The following is a 17,165-nucleotide window of genomic DNA, read 5'->3' as shown; positions in this document are numbered from 1 at the left end:
ATATTAAATGGTACATTCAGAGTAGCAGCTGTGATGACTCACACCTAGACTGTCCACCCTCACTCATCCAGGCTTCTCATATATTTTACAATTTTATTTTTTTAAGTCTTCATTCTGGAGCTCCCAGTCACCTGAGAATCACTTCACAGGCAACGGAAGCAGACCCGCACTCCCAGATCATACTGTATGAAGCCACGTGGCAGTGGCAGACAGGATCACTAGCCTTTGATCAATGCTTATCTTTGTATTGTACATACTTCTAGAAATATATGCAACCATTTAATAAAAGCAATGACCATATTTTGTTCATGAAAAATAGAAATTATTCTCAATATTTTTATTAGACTATATAATCCAATAGAATTTCTCAGTTAGGCTTAAATTTTTATTAATATTGCTAACATAATGCTGTTAGAAATGTTATTTGTTTTAGTATGAAAGGAAATAAAATGGAAAAGGAAGTTGAATTAAAAATTAAAAAATTAAAAAGTTAACTTACTCGTATGAAATCCATAAGTGTATTATAAATTAAGGCTCCTCTGGGGAGGAAAAAACAACTTCCAGGACTCAGATCATGAAAAAAGAAAAGTTCTTGTTCCTACAGTAAAACAATAATTGCACTTTAAATTTCACCTGCTAGGTGGAAAGTTTATCATGTCCAGTTACCATTTCCACTTCTAACAATGTAGATTCCAGGGTGCCTCAATACTTACCACCTAATACACACAATATGAAGGATCCCTGGTGTGTGTGATATATGTTGGATTGTTAATGGAACCTCCATTAATATTTACAGTCTCAGTTGGGTTGCCATAACTTGGAGTCCATTTGAAGGCAATAGTTTAGCTTTTGGTCCTACCTATAATATTTCATGTACCATTATAATTGGTATTTATGGTTTATTAGCTTTGAGCTTAGCTTTTATTTTGATGTGGCTACTGTTATCTACTGTCAAGTCTGCAACCCTATGCCCTGTGATACTGAATAATTTTTATCCACAGGTTGATTCCGATGCACTGTCTCATTTCAGAAGTGATTTCCTAATTTATCTTAGCCCAGAAACTCCATTGAGATCTGTCCAGCCTCACCACGCCTCTTCCCAAGACAAATGGGTCGATGCTGCCCATAATACCCTAGGTATCCCACATCCCACATGGAAGATAAGAATCCTTAGTTTTTGTTGTTTGTTTTTTTTCACCTTTTCATTTTTATGCTCATTTTCTTATTTAGTACACCTGAAGTACAATCTAATGGGGGCTGGGGATGGGGTGGGACAAAAAGATCAGGAAAGCCATTTAGGAGGTGGGGTGCTCCTGACTCTGGCTATCACCTCCCAGACACCATCACCAGGGGTCTGGAATCCACATCAGATGGCTTCAAACTAGCTCACTCTGGTTCAGACCCCACTGAAAAATCTGCATTTCCCACCAGATATATTTAATTAGTATCTACATTTTCATAAGATTACCAGGTAATTTTTATATTCCTCAGTTGAATCTTAGTTATGAGAAATCTATAAAAATTATCTGGAAATCTTGTTCTATTATGGGTTGTAAACATAAAATTTACTTGAGAAATCTGTATGACTCAAATAGGGATCTTGTTAAAATGTGGGGCCTGCTTCTATATATCTGGGGTGTTGTTGTTAGGTGCTGTTGAGTATAACTTATGGTGATCCTATAAAGAGCATGTCTGAACCCTATCATATCCCTTCCCAGCCTCATAATCTCTGACATACTTAAGTCCATTATTTCACTCAATGTGTTACTTAATTTTCAGTGACTTCCAATCTGGGCTCTACCTTTTATATTATAGCTGCCCTGTGCCTCTGTTATTCATAGGATTTTCAAAGGACTACTACTTCAGAAGTGGATGGCCAATCCTGCTTCCTAGTCTGTCTTAAGCTGTGAATTTGCTGAAACCTGCCCACCAGGGGTGACCCTTCTGGCATTTAAAACACCAGTCACAAAACTTCCATCATCACAGCAACCCACAAGTTTACAGAACAGCAAGTTCTCAGCAAGTGGCCATATCAAATGGAACCAGTTTGAAGCCCTGGATTAAACTCACATCTATCTGCTCTTAAAACCAAATACAAAGTGAACATAATTTTTAAAGTAACTTTATTTTGATATCATGATAAAAATAAGAATGTACAATTCAAAAAAATACAAAAAGGTAAGAGTTTAGAAATATTTTTAAGGGGGAAAAAGAAATAATGTATCAGCAAACTAACTGTAAGCATAAAAGAAAATAGATAGGCAAAGGAGAAACAAATGTTAAGCAATTTGAGGAAATGTAACCATAAGGCACAAATCCAAAATTGTTTTGTCTAACAGGGATCAGGACTCCGGGTGTACCTTTCCAATCTTCCTGTGATCTCTGTTCTTGGCTTCCTCTTGGAACTCTTCCCAGGTTGTCATCATTTGTTTATCAGGAAAAGATATTCCATAGATCCTCTGCAAAGTTTCCATTTCAGGATTGCCTTCCCAATATGTTGAGGAATTCTAAACATCAAACAAGGTATCAGTAACTATCAAACATTGGGTCATAAACAAAAGTGTTCTTAACTATGTACAGACTTTTCCACCATAACATCACCAGAGCTTACTTAAAGGGTAATTCTATATACTAGCAAGAACCTTAATGATTCCAATTAAACCTAGTGGTAAGAAACTGCACTGCAATCCCCAAGGCACATGGTTCGAATCTACCAGCTGCTCGGAGAAAGATGGATGGACAATCTCCTCCTGTGCAATTAACTGCTTCTGAAAACCTGCTGGAGAGTCAGCTATGGGTTAGTTCTGACTCGATAATACTCAACATGTTAAATTATACTATCAATCAGTAAATTATGTAAAATATATTTAGTAAACTCTAGGCATGCACATGAGAGAGAGAAAATAAAGGAATTTCAAAGGGCAACTGTTGTCAAGAAGAGGTCAAGCAGGAATGAAGGTCTGCCTTGCAAATGGGAGCAATACCCACAACAGCCAGAAAAGGTAAGTCAAGTGACCTTCAACTGAGAAAAGATAAACAAAACACAGCATATCCCGAAACAGAGTATTACTGAGCCAAAAAAGAATAAAGAAGTCTTGATATGTGCTACACAGGGATACAACATTGTGCAAGTAATCTCCAAGCTAGTAAAGAACAAATATACTCCACTCACATAAAATGTAAAAGAATATAAATATGAAGCATAAAATATAAAAACATATAAAACATAAAAGAAAAATCTGACTCCACTCACATGAAATATCTAAAACAGATAAAAATCTACAGACCAAAGTTAATTAGGTATTATCAAGAGCTGGAGGAAGGTGAGAACGAGAAGTTATTGCTGAGGGGTACTGAGTCTCTGTTGATGGGGATGAGAACCTTTTGAACGGATGGGGAGATGGTAGTACAGGCTGTGGCTGTTGAGTACTGATGAGTCAGAACTGACCCTCAAGTGGGCTTTTAGACGCTTATTACAGAGGAGGACACTGCCTATCTTTCCCTCACAGAGCAACTGGTGGATTTGAACCACTTACCTTAGGGTTGGCAATGCAACTTCTTACCACCAGTCCACCATAGCTCCCTACAACGTGGTGGGTATAATTAATATCACTGAATTGTACATTTAAAACAGATTAAAGTGGCAAATGTTTGGTACATGTACTTTATCACAATAATTTTTTTTTACAATTTCTCAAGGATCTATGGGTCAAGGGTTAAGAAGAGTAGTGCCCCTCTCCAGATGTTGGACAGGAAGCTCTAGGGGCAGGGAGTGGATGCTAATGGCAGAGGAGCAACTGGAAAATGAAAGAGAGAGTGAATGCACGACTTGAAAAATGTAACTAGGGTCCCTGAATTGTACATATAGAAATGATTGAATTTGCTATGTAGGTTTTCAACAGTAACAAAAATTCATCTTTTAAAAATATGTCAGTCACAAAAGGACAAACACTGCATAACACCACTGTTATCAAACATGAATGACATGGACGTTGAGGGGGAAACCAAGAAAAGGGGATAAATAATGAACACTGCATTGGAACAAACGAAGGAAAGAACCATTTTAAGAGGAATATATTATTTAAAAGGAATATATGATTAGGCATTATTTGTATGACAATAGTACAGAAGAAGAGGTGCATTGCAAGGTGGACTGGGTAGTGGGTGGAGAGAGGAAATTATGAAACAATGAATGAGCATTTTTTTTAATTAAGTGAACCAGGGGGACCAGGGAGGAAAATGTGCAACAATGAATGAATGAAAATCCAACTTTTCTGTAAACTTTCATTAAAATCACAATTAATAAACAAAAATAAAGAACAGCACTATCATCCAACCTTCATTGTATCTGTAAGAAAAATCAAGGCCCAGACAGGTAAGGCCTACCAAGCCAGAACCTCTGGATGCAGGGGCCGCAGGTTCTCACCATGGGCTTGCAACCTTTCTCTTCCTTATTCCTGTGACAGGTTATTTTCATATGCACACACATCATACTGCTCACACTAGGGCAAGTCATATTAAGAAGACCACAGTATGAAAAACAATACCTTAACACCTCATGTGAAAAGGTGCTTTCACACATAAGGTTAAACAGTAAACAAAAGGTGCAGAGTGTTCTAAATATCAAAACTGAAAAAAATAGATACTATTTGTTTTCATTTAAATAAGTATTTTTAAATGTTATGATCTTCAAATTATACAATATATGATTGAAATTCCTTCTTTTTCTTAAGTTCACTATGTTGTCATTGTTGAGCACTGGCAAGCCAGGGGCAAACTAGAGCTGACCCTCCTTTCAGAGACAGTAAATCATTGCAAGCACAGAGCAGATAGATAGCAGATTTGAACTGTGTGCCTTTGGGTTGACAGCAAAACTTCTTACTCACTAGGTCACTAGAACTTCCTTAAGTTTGCTATACTAAAAAAACAAAACAAAACAATCCTTACCTTGAAAATTTTTATTATTTTATTTTTTCCAGTGTGCCTTACATGTGGACCTTTACAGAGGTCAACTAGTGAGCCGCATCTGTAATCAAATATTAGACATTACCACATAGGGTTTTTTTGACAACTCGTTGTTTCTATGTGAGGTCAAGTTAACTCTGACTCATAGTGACTCTATGTACAACAGCTCTGAATCTTACTCTAAACTGAGCTAATTTCATTATCTCTGACACACCTACCTCCATGACCCTCATCACTGAGTCAATCCATCTCATTCAGGGTCTTCCTCTCCTGTGCTGCCCCTCCACCCTTCCAAGCATGATGTCCTTCTCTAAGGACTGGTCCCTCCTGGTGAAATGGCCAAAGTATATGAGACAGAGATTCAAAATCCTTGCTTCCAAGGAGTTAAAGTCCAGACTGCAGTGCACGGAAACATGTGGAGACTGCACCCACCCCATGGAGTCAACTCATTATAAATCATATTTTTGTAAATTTTAAGTGAGGGAATTAACCCATTGGTATATTTTAAGGGTGATTTTTAATTCAGGGTTAAGGAAAATGGCAATGTCTCCTAGCCTCTCAGATCCCAGGCAGCTAGCTTTCCTTCACTCAAGTTCAAATGACACAGAATATCTTGTGAAAGAAACTGTACACGTTAGCAGAGACACTACTTGTAACAATCCAAGACACTCAAAAGACTTCTATCACAAAAGCAAAAGTATGTTTCCTTGTTCTCCTAATTTAAAAAGCAGACGATACACAAAACATACTAACCTGTCACTCTAAAACAAACTTCAAGGGTTTATTTATTTTTTTTATTCAATTTTGATAAAAAATGTCTGAGTGTTTCTCAGTTTATTACAACAAAGCAGTGACTCCTGTTTCTCCTTGTGTGTGTCTGAACCTTTGACATTTTGGTTAAGAGTGCAACAGGTGACATATTGCAGCACCAGAGCTCCTTTCAGTGAAGAAGAACCCCAAACCTTGGAAAGTACAGGTTTTCCTTTGAGTTCCTGGGTAGAAAAGTTAGTAACCCAAAATGTGAACTCAGATGTTGAATGTCAATCCACCCAGAGATGTACCAGATAAAAGCAGGGTGACAATCTGGTTCTAGGAGCATCATAAAACCCTACTCGGTTTTTTTTGTTGTTGTTGATCTGTATTCTTCAAGTACAAAAGTATAAACTGAGTAAAAATATGAATAACATAGGCTTGTTGTTGTGTACTGTCAAATCGAAACCAACCCATGCTGACCCTCCAGCAAGTTTTTAGGTCAGTAAATCACATGGCAGGAGACTGGCCATCTTTCTCCTGTAGAGCAACTGGTGGATTTGAACTACATGCCCTGCCATTGGCAGCACAATTCCTCACCACTAAGTCACCAGAGCTCCCTAGAATAATATAAAAAGGGGAAATAACTTAATATTAACCAATGTAAGGGAGTTCTGATGGCCTAGTGGTAGGAAGCTATGCTGTAATCAATGTCAATGGCATGCAGTTCAAATCCTTGGAAGAAAGATAGATCATCTCTCTCACACGATTTACTGCTTCTGAAAACCCACTGGAAGGTCAGCTATGAGTTGGTTCCTACTTACAAGTACACAACAAGGAAAATTTAACTGAGAAAGTAATATCATATTTCAACCAATTTTAAATATATTTTTTTAAAGTTCATTGGTTAAAAAAGTAAAAATTACAAAGAATACAGAAAAGGGATTGGTTCACACATAAAAACATCCTTTATCTGAGTGGGCAGGCTTTATGCACTGTTTTCTGTCCAAGGAGGAAATAGAAAAAGCCTTATTAGTATGAAGGACCTCAATACTATAATCTTGAAATAATCCCACTGAAGCAAAACCTATTTTTTAAAAAAATATGTTATTCAAATCTACAAGATGTTAATGTTGATCTAAGGAAGTTTCTAATAAATAAATAAATCAAAAAGTAAAATATTTGAAGCCAGAAATTGAAAGTTTAACCCATCTTTCCTATTTCTTTACTTATATTTAAACCTTAAAATGGTTATACTAGCACTTACTTGGATTACAGGTATCACATAATAAAACTTGGTCAGACACAACACTGAGTAATATTGTAATATTACTACTGTAATATTAGTAATAATATTATTGTAATAATAGTAATATTACTATTTTAATAGGAGAGACGCCAGGGGAGTATGTCCTAGAAGAGCATCACCATGTCTGCTCAAACACAGCCAGATGGACTGAGGATGCCCACACAGGGCCATGGCCACTGGACGAAGGATTGGGGAGGCCCAGACAGGGCTTCGGCCATGGGGGAATGGCTGCTGTGCACCAATGAGGAGCACACCCTGTGTGCACTTTTGTAACTACTGCGGTAAGTGAGAGCAGACTAAAGCCCATAACATCCTAACTGAAAGAAGACCATCAGGGGCAGTAAAGGCAAGACTAGCTGTGGGTTGGAAGGGAAGATCTAGCAGGAATAAGTGAGATTTTATGACTAGGCCAAGGCACATCATTCTGTTAATTGCAGGGTGGTAGTAGGATGGCAACAGGGCAGGGGTTTTTTTTTCTGGAAACCTGTTGGTGAAACAGGAGCTTTGGAGGCCTACTGGTAAGGCCTAATGCATACAGTTTGGATCCACCAGGACCTCCATGGGAGAAAGAAGGGTAATTTCCTTCTGTGTGATTTACTGTCTCTGGAAACCTGCTGGAGGGCTGGCTATGGGTTGGTTCTGACTCGATGGAACATAAGAACATTAGTAAAACCACTTGCTCAATTACATCTGTTTCTAGAGGTGGAGAGGTCCATTGTAAAGATCAATGGATAATGCTGGGCACAAGGCATCCCATCCTGCATCTGATAGATTAAAGTGAAAAAGGTCCTTTGAGATAAATGATCCTATCTGGCACCTGCCAGAATTCACAGAAAAGGAATGACCTCTTTATGGTCTATCATTATATCAGTATCAAAGTTAGAGGAAAATGTAACTCTTAAAAATTTTATATGCCTTCTAAGACTCAAATCCCTATGCACATCCAAAAACTTCTCCAGTAGGGTAAAAAGGGAAGCCATTGACTGGGAAAAAGTATTCGGTAATAACATATCAGATAAGGGACTTATATCCAGAATTTATGAAATACTTGAGCACCACAACAAGATAAAGGTAAATAATCCAATAGAAAAATGGGCACAGGATATGAACAGGCATTTCACCGAAGATGACATTCAGATGGCTAACAAACACATGAAGAAATGCTCAAAATCCCTAGCCCTAAGAGAGATGCAAATTAAAACAACTATGAGATATCATTTCACCCCAGTCAAAATAGCAAAATTTAACAGAACAGCAAGCAACAAATGCTGGCGAGGTTGTGGAGAAACTGGAACCCTTATTCACTGTTGGTGGGAGTGTAAAATGGTGCAACCCCTGTGGAAAGCAGTATGGCGCTTTCTCAAAAAGTTGCAAATAGAGATACCATTTGACCCAGCAATTCCACTACTGGGAATATACCCTGAAGCGACCATAGCTGACATCCAAGCAGATATATGCACACCCATGTTTATTGCAGCTTTGTTCACAATAGCAAGGAGTTGGAAACAACCTAAGTGCCCATCAACAAACGAATGGCTAGAGAAGCTGTGGTATATTCGCACAATGGAATACTATGCTGCATTAAAAAACAAGGAACTCATGCAATATTATTCAAAATGGTTGACTCTGGAGAACATTATGCTGAGTGAAATATCCCAGTCACAAAAGGACAAATATTACATGATGCCACTGTTGGGGAGAGACTGAGTAAGATGGGTTCAATAATGTATACTGCACTGAAACAGAGGAGGGAGAAAACTGTTTAAAAGAGATATATAACTAGGTATTTCTGTCATCACAGGAGACTAGAGCGAGGGCTACATGGTGGAGGGGACCTGGGGGAGGGTTTGTAAAACAATGAAAGAATCTTTTCTTTTACTTTTCCATAATTTTTGGACTCATGTACTTATAACTTGTTAGTCAAATTTGTGTCTTCTAGGTTGCAACACCCCCATGATACATCTTCAAGGATATGAACATGTACGGCCAAGCACAATCAATAAGAGTGCATCTAAATCCCAAAATCGATCTCCATAATAGTCTATGTCTTTCCTACTGCCAAAGGGGCCCTTTAGAGTAGTGAGAGAAGATCTTCACCCTGAAACCCACAGCGTCCCTTTTCAGCAGGAAGTAGCTAAGAGAATACGCCATCCCCTTTTCCTTATGACTCAGGGTGAAGTCTCTCTCAGGGAGGAGTGATAGGGAATGGCAAAGGACACACTGACAAAGAAGATTAATCAGAACTGGCTTTGACAAAGCACTGTGGCATTTGGACAAGAACAAACTGGGAGGAGGGTAGAGAGAATAGTGCAACAAGGAATGAATGGAAACCCAAAATCTCTGTAAATGTTTATGAAAATTAATAAAATATAGAAAAAAAGAAAAAAAAAAGAAAAAAAATTTATATGGATTTTAGACTTCTGTCAAGAGTTTAAAATGGCTTTAAGGCTCTGCTTTCAATCTTCTTTATTTATACACACCACGTGCCTCTGATTTTAAACTCCAAGTACACGGTTGTGAACAATGTGGACATGTTATGTGCACAATATAGTTAAACAAGGGAATTTAAATTAATAACTAAAAAGTGAACTAGTGCATATGATTATAATGATGCTGACGAGTGATCTTCAAAGATAGAAATATGAAGGTCACAGGAACATTGAGAATGCACAGAAATGGAGAACAGCATCAAAAAACCCCAGCAATACTCACTGCCGACCCTCCAGAGGATTTTCAAAGGTTATAAATTGTCTTTGAAAGGATGATGGCCCATTTTTCTCCAAAGGAACTGCTGGTTCCTTTATTCGAACCATGTGCCTTCAGGTTGGCACTGCTACCCACTAGACCACCAGAGCTTCCTAAATTACACACAAGGTGGCTTAAAAAACTAGGTTCAGGAACCTAATATTAAATTAGAAGCACTAAGCAATTATAATATTGATTTAATTTGCATCTCCTTACTATTTGACTTTGCTTTTGCTTCCCAATATTTTCTTTTGCCACGACCTGAGTATTCTCTGATAGGGAAGTGGGGAGCTCAGCATGAGATGTTGTTGTTTCTAGGAACCATTGAGTTAGAACCAACCCATAGCTGACCTGCCAGCAGGCTTTCAGAAGTAGTTAATCACATAGAAGGAAAATGCTCCTTCTTCTCCTATGGAGCAGCTGGTGGTTTCAAACCATGTGTATTCTGGATTGCAGCACAGATTCTTACCACTAGGCCACCAGAATAGTTAACTGCTCTAGGGGAAGACCCTGCCAGCTTCTACTGTCATGTTAACAGAGCATATATGGATGAAACAGGAACCTTGTCCTGAACAGGCCCCCAAAACGTAAGGCATTGAGTGAGCACAGCCTCACCTATAAGGAGAAAAAGGCGGCAAGAGTTGACACCAGAAAAGAAAATCTGAGTCCCTTTGAGACTGTCTCAGTCATGCAGATTTACAGACCAGACACACTGTGCTTCCACTGCCAGCACGTTTAAATTGAGCCACAAAAGCAATGTTTAAAATTGATATTCACTTTACCTGTAAACAGTGGTAGTTGGAGTGTTCACCTTCTCATTTATAATTCGGCATTAAAATTTATTGTACTACAAAGGAATACAACACACTTAGATATTAGCAAAAAAAAAAACAACACTTAAGTAAAAAAGAATTTTTTTCCCCCCACAAGCACTGAATGGGCATCTTGGTGCTGAGACCCTGCTATTTGAAGCAGTATGCAGCTCCAGGTCTGAACCCAGGCAGAGACGATCTTTCCAGATGGGTGGGAGTGTAAAACAAATCACACTGCAGAGGAGAGCTGTGAAAACAGGATGCAAACTAGCTCATTATTGTTCCATTGATTACACATAGGGGTAATTTCTTACAATGTTAAATTAATTTTACTGTTCTTTTATTATAAAATACAGCTATTAGAAAATTTTAAACTGTGTATGTGCTCAGATTTGCATTGTCTGTATTGTTAAGGACAGTGTTGTTCTAGAAGAGTTCAGTCATAACTACACCAATAAATTGTGAGGCAACATTATTCACTTGTAAAAAGCACAATGGAGACTTTTTGTTAAGTAAGCAAAGCACTCAGTCCCTTAAACACTGGAAAATACTTCTCTTTGTTCTCCTTTCAGCATGGATGTTGCACTGCTAGGCACTGTTAACTGCCCACAGAAGGCAGTGTGGTGGTGGAACCAGTTCATACCTATATGTTCAGATCAAAGAATTTTCCTTTATAAAGGTTTGACTGGGTTAAGTTTTTAAAAATAGCTGTAACTGTAACAAAGAAAAATCTATTTTTAATTCATACTTATAGAATTACATGAAATTATCATGCTTAGAGTGAAAAACTCATCTATTTTTCGTTTTTAAAAAATAAATTAGAAATATGTCAGTAGATCATAACAATACATAGTTCCATATATGATTATTAGGACTGCAAGGCCCTTTCCTTCCTCTCCTAGAATGGCTACTGAGAGAATTCAATCACAGGAAACAGCAGCTGTGCTTTTTCTCTTTGTCAAGGATGTTAAACTACCCTACCCACCCCTCTCCCAGGAATCTGAGACCCTACCCCACTTCCTTATCTTGAAGGAAGCATCTGTGAGCATCTCTTCCCAAGTTCCTTATAAGAGAATACAAAATCCCTCTTTAACTTAGTGGGGGCTAGTTTTCTGCTTGAGAGCCAACCCAGCAGTTTCTCCTCAATAAACTGCCTTTCTTGGCCTGAACTGGGCTCTGTCCTTCCTTGGCCTTACAGTTATGGTGCTGAAAGCCTGGAGGAGCACCTGCTAGGAGGCAACATACCCGGATTCTCAATTTTCCTTGTCTCTCTCTCTCTGTCTCACTCTCTCTCTTTTTCTTTTTATCTCCTTGCAAGCCTAACCCACAGAGACTAGAAATATCTCCCGTGCTTACTAAATTGGGCTAAATGGAGACAGAAATGACCTAATCTCCTATTGCCTTTATAAGTGGGAAAGGTATCTGACCTGATTTCATATTGAGTTTTCCTGGAAACTCTGTGAAATTGACTTCTATGTCTCCTCAGTGTAACCTGTCCCTCCCACTCCTGGCCAAAAGGCACCTGGGAAATGCTGGATCACCCTCATTCTTTTCACTCCTTCATGGACTTGATCCACCTCCTGATTGCCCCTCTTTGAACTGCTGATAGGACACCCTTTTCCGGAACTTTCTGCCTTTTGCCATTGCTGACCTTCTGAACAACACCAGACCAATTTGGTGTAAATGGTGGCGGTTCTCCTCTCTTGGATCTCCTGCTCCTTTGAACTCTAAAAAGTTCTGGCACCAGACCAAGAAATTCCTCAGCCACTTAGGCCCATCTCTTCTGATGCTGGGAATGCCCACACCATGAGCAGAACTTCTTCTCATGGGGACAAAAGGAAATAAGGGATGCCTTGTTGCCTTTAAGAGTGTCTCTCTCTCTCTCTTCCCCCAGAATCCCCACTGTTTTTCTCTTCCCCAATCATGGAAGCCAGCCATTTCTGCCCTTCTTATGACACTGCACTGGTGGTGTCTACTCTGCCCCCTTGAACACTCTCAGAAACTTCTACCTTCACAATGGCAAATGGTCAAACTTTCCCTAAGTTCAGGCCTTCGTTGCTCTCTTCTCTGTCAAAACTGCAGCATGAGCTCCTCTTCTCTTCTCTTCTCTTCTCTTCTCTTCTCTTCTCTTCTCTTCTCTTCTCTTCTCTTCTCTTCTCTTCTCTTCTTTTCTCTTCTCCTTCATAACTGTAGCTTCACTGTCTACTTCTCTCTCTCTCTCTCCGCCCCCCATCCTGTTCTGATTTCTAGTTAAAGGAAAGTTTTCTGCAACTAAGATACCACCCTCCCCTCCTACCTCTAACACCCGCTTACGTTCTTGCACAGCCTTGGCAGCTTAAGCAGATCCTCATTCCCCACTCAGGGAAGTTGCAGGGGCAAAGGGGACTATTAAAGTACACATCCCTTACTCCATCCTAGACTTCCCCAAATTGAAAAATATTTAGGCTCTTTCTCAACAGACCCAGACACTCATATAAAATAATTCAAATATTTAACCTAGTCATATGACCTCACTTGGCATGACCTGCATATAATTTTAACTTCCACCCTACTTCCTGAGGAAAAAGAGAGTTTGGCTAGCCTCTCAGGCACACAGTGATGATCTACACAGGATGGATAATCATCATCCCATAGGTGTAGCAGCTGTGCCCCAGGAAGATCCCAATTAGGATTAACAACTTCACATGCCTGGCTGCCAACAGTTACATAATGGTTGTCTAATACCTGGGCTACAAAAGGCAGACCATAAGTAGTCAATTATGAAAAGCTTTGAGAAATATCTCAGAAACCAGATAAAAACTCAGCCTAGTTTTCATCTAGATTAACAGAAGCCCTCCAAAAGTACACAAAAAACAACCCCAATTTGGCAGAAGGGATAATGGTTCTAAACGCCCATTTTATCTCCCAATCAGCCCCTCATATTTGGAAAAAAACTAAAAAAACCCCAAATAACAACAACAACAAAAAAAAAAAAACAAAAAAAGCCCAAAACAGAAGAAGTCCCTCAAACCCCTCAACGAGATCTTCTGTATATGGCATTTAGAGTCTATAATAATAGAGAAGAGCAAGAAAAGACAAAGACCAAAGAGATAAGGCTAATAACCAGCTCTTGGTGGCTGCCCTCAGAAGCTCTGGTGCTGCAAAAACACGAGTACCCCATAAGACTCCACTCAGGCTCTGTTTTAAATGTGGTAAAGAAGGTCATTGGGCTAAAGCGTGTCCTACTTTCCAACCTCCACCAGGATCTTGTCCCAGGTGTGGAGAAAAGGGACAATGGAAGATAGACTGCCCTCTCCTCTCCCAGACGGAGGAACCAGTCTCCTCATCTCCCCAGTTGACTGTCTCTCAGACCTGAGCCTTCCCAGCCTTCTGGGCCTAGCCACTGAAGACTGAAGGTGCCCAGGGCCACTTGCCCCGTCTAATATCACTGTGGAGGAGCTTAGGGTTGAAGTTGCAGGTAAGCCAATGTCCTTTTTAATAGATACAGAGGCCACTTACTCTGTCCTACCTAAATTTTCAGGACCAACATTTCCTTCACAGATCTCTGTTGTTGGTGGTGTTGGTCTTGTTTCTTCACCTTTAACCACACTCCCGTCCCCTGCCAAACACAAGGGGTCCTTTTTTATACTCCTTCCTCATTTTACCTCAATGCCCCTTTTAGGGAGAGACTTACTTTCCAAATTTAAAACTTCTCTCTTTCCACCTCCACATAACAAAATTCTCTTATTATAGTCCTTATTCTAGTGTTTGCTTTCATTCTTCCTCTAAGCAAAAGTGGCTATTTACCATATTGTTAAAATCCATTCCTTCTAATTCTTACACTCAAAAACTCAGTCTTTGCTATGATACCCAAAGCTAACACCTTCCTTAAGTTACTTTTTCTGTATCTTACAGTCCTCCACCTACCTTGGTCCAACTTAACCCACCGACCTTGTCCCAAACCTTTTACTCTGTCTTAGCCTATTCACACTCATCTTGCTGCAAGTCTGCTACTCTCTGTACATGAGGTCAGCACACTTTCTGGATGGGACAATTAGTAGCTTCTAGTACCCACAGCTCTGGCTCTTATCATGGGCATGCAGGACAATCTAAGTGTTGAACCTAATTTTATTAATCTTAATATTTGGTCCTTGTGTCATACAGTTTCTCTCTAGTTTTCTACAGGAACGGATGAAAGCTTTTGCCAAACACACAGTCCATGAACTCCTCTTATTACCAACTGAGTACCAACCATTACCCTCCACTATCCCACCTACAGACTCTGATGCCTAAAATAAACAGCATTTTCCCCTTCCTTTAGTCCATTGTTCCAATCCAGCAGGAAGTAGTTACATAAGAGAACCTCATCACCCCCATTCAATGTTAATAAAAGGCTAGAATATTAGGACTGCAGAGCCCTTTCTTTCCTCTCCCAGAATGGCTGTGGAGAGAATCCAATCACAGAAAACAGCAGCTGTGCTTTTTCTCTCTGTCAAGGATGTGAAACTACCCTACTCCCCCTTTCCCAGGGATAGTTATCTGAGACCCCAGCCCACTTCCTATTGTGAAGGAAGCACCTGTGAGTATCCCCTTCTCCAAGTTCCTGTAAGAAAATATAAAATCCCTCTCTAACTTTTAGTGGGGGCTGATCTTCTTCTTGAGAGCCAGCTCTGCATTTCTTCCTCAATAAATTGTCTTTCTTGGCCCGAACTTTCTGTCCTTCCTCGGCGACTTTACAATGATATTCTAAGCTAAAAAAAGTAAAAAAGAAAAATCCAAAGAAAAGAGGATAAGCAGAATTTTATATGGATTATAGATAGCATTTAATAGAATATCAGTCATATTGAGAATTAATCAAATTTATAAACACACATAAGAAAATAATCTGTTATACTCTTATTAATCTTAAAATTTTAAGGAAATGTCACATAGCAAATAGCTAGTAGCAGTCTCACAGTAGTACACCAGACTATATGGAACAATTTGTTTTGGTGAGTAGGGAATAATTTGGAAAAAAAAAAATCAAAAAGCTAGTATACAATAATTATATTTTATATTCCTTGTAAAAGATTTTCTTAATCTCAGAGTTTCCCAAGTTACCTTAAACATGTTCAGGAGGGCTTCTTTGCTGACCTCCAGTCTTTCAAAAGGCTGATTTTCTTTTATGATCATTTTACATATGTTCTCCAGTGCTGACAGCTCTGTGCTGGAGACGGCTCTAAAAAGAAGAGCAAGTAAGAATCAAAACTCATTATCAAAACTACATTGCTTTCCTCCATGCAGCCTGCCATATAGTCTTTCTCACTAACTGACACTTTTTCTAAGTGAGGGGTTTGTTTTATTGTGACAGGGTTTCAGAAAGGCAAGTTTTTATCCACACAGCAGATAGGCCTGTGTTCCTGAGAGATTGAGGCATCTCCACATGGTGTGATCTGTCTTATCAAATGGAATAGATAGGAGATGCCTTGCTTTCAAGTAAGGCAGAAATCAAGTGAGGAGGAGGACTGGAGAGCATTTAGGAAATAAGACGGGCAGCTTCAGATTCAATGATAGGATTAGAAACAAGTAAGCAAAGCGGAAGGCACAGAAGGACTCAGATCTGTCCTGGCAGCAGAACTGTGAGGAATGAAGGCAAGGAGGCTGGTCAGTGAAGGTGCTGGCAATTTCCACCTACACTCATGAGACAGATGCCTCTATCACACGCTAGCACAGCACCATCTGAAGCAGGCAGAGTCTTTAATTACCAGGCAGTAATGAACACACTGTGGACTGGGCACTAAATCTGTCATTTTGACCTTAATTAGTATCATTCTCCAAAAAAGTGACAGAATAGATAAATAGCATTTGCTTCCTTATGGGGAGAAAACAACCAATGAAAACATACCCTTTTGTCTAAACTTACTAAAAACAACCATTTTCTAAAATGGCTAAACCAACTACAATTACACTTCAATATATAAAATCACTAAATAAATAATAATATATATAAATCACTATACACAGCCAGACACCATGCAAAAGTATAATTTTTCCTTAAAATTCTAAATGTGTGCTGTTCCCCCCCCCCTTATCGTTATCAAATGTAGGAATACAAGCAAATACAGCTTTCATGAACTGTGTAATGCTGATTATCTCTTCTGCTATTTATGTGCTGGCTGCTTATATTACAGCTTCCAAACACATTATTTAAATGGCTGTGGGCATTATGGACTCAATAAATAAATTATTTACACACACACACACACACACACACACACACACACACACACACCCTACTAAACCAGTAAGTCATCACTGTGTTTGGTTCAGGAGTGAACAATGAGTATGTACCTGTCTCCAGTGAACATATCATAATAAAATCCATTTTCGGTGGGTGGGCTGTAGCACAGGTGGCCACCATAGTAGAGCTCCATGGCCTCCCCAAGTACATGGGCACTTGAGTGCCAGTACACCTGCATGACATGGGATGCAAAGGTCACTCCCCATGAGGACACATCAGGGGTGGAGATTAGCAAAACCAAAGGAACAAGTACTTTTTTTTATTTTTTTTCCCCTATAATTATATTTTATTAATTTTCATAAACATTTACAGAGATTTTGGGCTT

At 39.2% G+C, this 17,165-nt stretch overlaps 1 protein-coding gene across 1 annotated transcript in view; it reads right to left on the bottom strand.

Moving 5' to 3' along the window:
* TARSL2 (threonyl-tRNA synthetase-like 2) overlaps positions 1–17,165 on the bottom strand; it is a 197,410-nt gene that overhangs the window by 111,896 nt on the left and 68,349 nt on the right. Inside the window, 6 exon segments of the mRNA XM_006901325.1 lie at positions 500–598; positions 2,361–2,507; positions 4,948–5,026; positions 10,552–10,616; positions 15,661–15,778; positions 16,891–17,012. Of these exon segments, the coding sequence (XP_006901387.1) occupies positions 500–598; positions 2,361–2,507; positions 4,948–5,026; positions 10,552–10,616; positions 15,661–15,778; positions 16,891–17,012 (630 nt within the window).

Source organism: Elephantulus edwardii, unplaced genomic scaffold (genome assembly GCF_000299155.1).
Source record: "Elephantulus edwardii isolate Elephantulus edwardi_28Jun2011 unplaced genomic scaffold, EleEdw1.0 scaffold00319, whole genome shotgun sequence".
Classification (NCBI taxonomy): Eukaryota; Metazoa; Chordata; class Mammalia; order Macroscelidea; family Macroscelididae; genus Elephantulus; species Elephantulus edwardii.
Note: the sequence above shows the minus strand (reverse complement) of the source record. Positions and strands in the feature narration are given on the sequence as shown.